The sequence below is a fragment of the Zingiber officinale genome, chromosome 1A (genome assembly GCF_018446385.1).
Source record: "Zingiber officinale cultivar Zhangliang chromosome 1A, Zo_v1.1, whole genome shotgun sequence".
NCBI lineage: Eukaryota > Viridiplantae > Streptophyta > Magnoliopsida > Zingiberales > Zingiberaceae > Zingiber > Zingiber officinale.
Genome location: NC_055987.1, coordinates 114,307,580 through 114,309,533, shown reverse-complemented (window position 1 = coordinate 114,309,533; position 1,954 = coordinate 114,307,580). Strand labels below are relative to the sequence as shown.

The window sequence follows — 1,954 nt, the reverse complement described above, 5'->3', positions numbered from 1 at the left end:
CGCCACTCTTTTATTCTCTATTCCTACTTCTCATATATTTTTTTATACTTAAAAATTTAGGGTGTTATACTTAAAAAATCAGAATGTAAAAGTCTTAAAAATCAAATAAATTCAAATTGAAAACATGATAACATCTGGATAATCAAAGTTTAAATTTAAAAAAAAAAGAAATAAAATTAAATTTGAACAACTGGCTGCTCAGTTATATTATCAAATAAATTTGAACAACATACAAGTTTAGTTCAGCTTAACTTTTTTACAACCCTAAATACTTTTCTATTATAGCCTAATCTGGCACACGATTCATGCAAAGACCAATATGTAGACCACCTCATACTGAGTCACTACGGTCTAGCTAGCTTTACACGTAGACACGGCTACAACCCAAACTAAGTTAGATCATCATTTGCCATCAAACCCAATATAATTACATCAGAATCTTTCTAATACGTGACAAAGCAATCCTTTTCTTTTGTACTAGAGCAATCTTGAATTGAAGTATTGCCCATTAGACTAAAAATAACATTTTTATTTGAGAGAAACAATGTAGAAAACAATTACTTTTTATCTCAATCACAAATGAACTCGCGCCATTATTATAATTGTGACTTTGACACGCAAACATACAAATACATAAGAAAAAAAAAAGCAATGCTGATTTTGATACACGAACATACCAGCAACAATACCGATTACTTTTATTGGACTCCATTGTTTTTTGTTTTTTTTACAGTGGTCCAGAACTACAACCATCAGCAACTAGCATGGAACCCGGAGCCTCCAGCATCTCCCATCTCAGGCTCATAGTACACTGAAAAAACAAAGTCACTTCGTACATAAATTTTAATGTTAATCAATTTTGAATATTTATTTTATTTCTAACTTCACCATTACCAGCACTTCGATTCTTCTTTTTTCTCTTTGTAATCTTTTTTCTCTGGGTTTTCATTTTCAGTGTAGAGAATTTGAATATAACGATAAGGAAATTCGGGAACTGGCATCATAGGTACCCTGCCGGACGTAGGTATTCTTGAAGGGTATCTAATTGAATTGATCGCATCGCCGGCCTCATTTTGTAACTTCTCAAGATCAAAGTGGCCTTCGACTATCACCGTCCCATTGTAATCGTGTAGGTCGATATCTTCACCCGAGGCTATCACCGAAGGAGAGAGAGAGAGAGAGAGAGAGAGAGAGAGAGAGAGGGGAGGGAGCGAGGTGTTAATTAAATGCCCATTGCATGATAATAACAGAATATAATATAGACTGTATTTTAATTAAGCAAGAAATCAGCCAAACCTTGAAGCTTTTCTACGACGCCTTTTATCTTTTCCAAAGGCATTTCTGGAGACTTAGCCTTCATCATCTCGTTACTAGTTGGCGAAACGGGATCTGAAGACGAGTGAGAATCGCCCACCTTCTCCTTCTCCATTCCGTTGCAATTGCTGGATCAGAGGAAATTAAGGGAGAATCCGATCCCCCTTATTTATAGAATGATTAATCATCTTAGATGTCAGAGGAAACTTCCTAGAACCTGCAGCTCGATAATGAATGAAAAAGAAACCACTTTCTGTCGACAAACAAATAATATACAAAATATATTGAAAGAAAAGTAAACCAGAGCTGTTTCTTAATTTGACTTCCTGCCCCTATATAACGCGTCGATCGTTCAAATACCAACATCTAAAAATAAAATAAATCCACTAAAATTTTCAAATATTTATTAATCCATTCAGAACTTATAACATTAAAAAAGAAATCATCTTAAATGTTTATTTTATTCGTAACTCCATTATGGACGACAGCGACAGCACCTATTCTAAACAACTCTCACTATTATCATCAATATTATGGATGGGGCAGACATGCGAAGGCATTTTTTTTTAAATCTTTTTTAAGTATTAATTAATAATTAGGTTTCAATTTAATTAATGAATAAATTTTATTAATAAAAATT

At 33.4% G+C, this 1,954-nt stretch overlaps 1 protein-coding gene across 1 annotated transcript; it reads right to left on the bottom strand.

Moving 5' to 3' along the window:
• Window positions 1–547: 547 nt before the first annotated feature.
• Window positions 548–1,478, bottom strand: LOC122009284. Its single transcript, XM_042565393.1, has 3 exons — window positions 1,297–1,478; window positions 895–1,153; window positions 548–811 (listed from the first exon to the last, which is right to left on the bottom strand). The coding sequence occupies exons 1-3, from the start codon at window positions 1,427–1,429 to the stop codon at window positions 802–804; spliced, it is 402 nt and encodes a 133-aa protein (XP_042421327.1). The 5' UTR covers window positions 1,430–1,478; the 3' UTR covers window positions 548–801.
• Window positions 1,479–1,954: the final 476 nt, after the last annotated feature.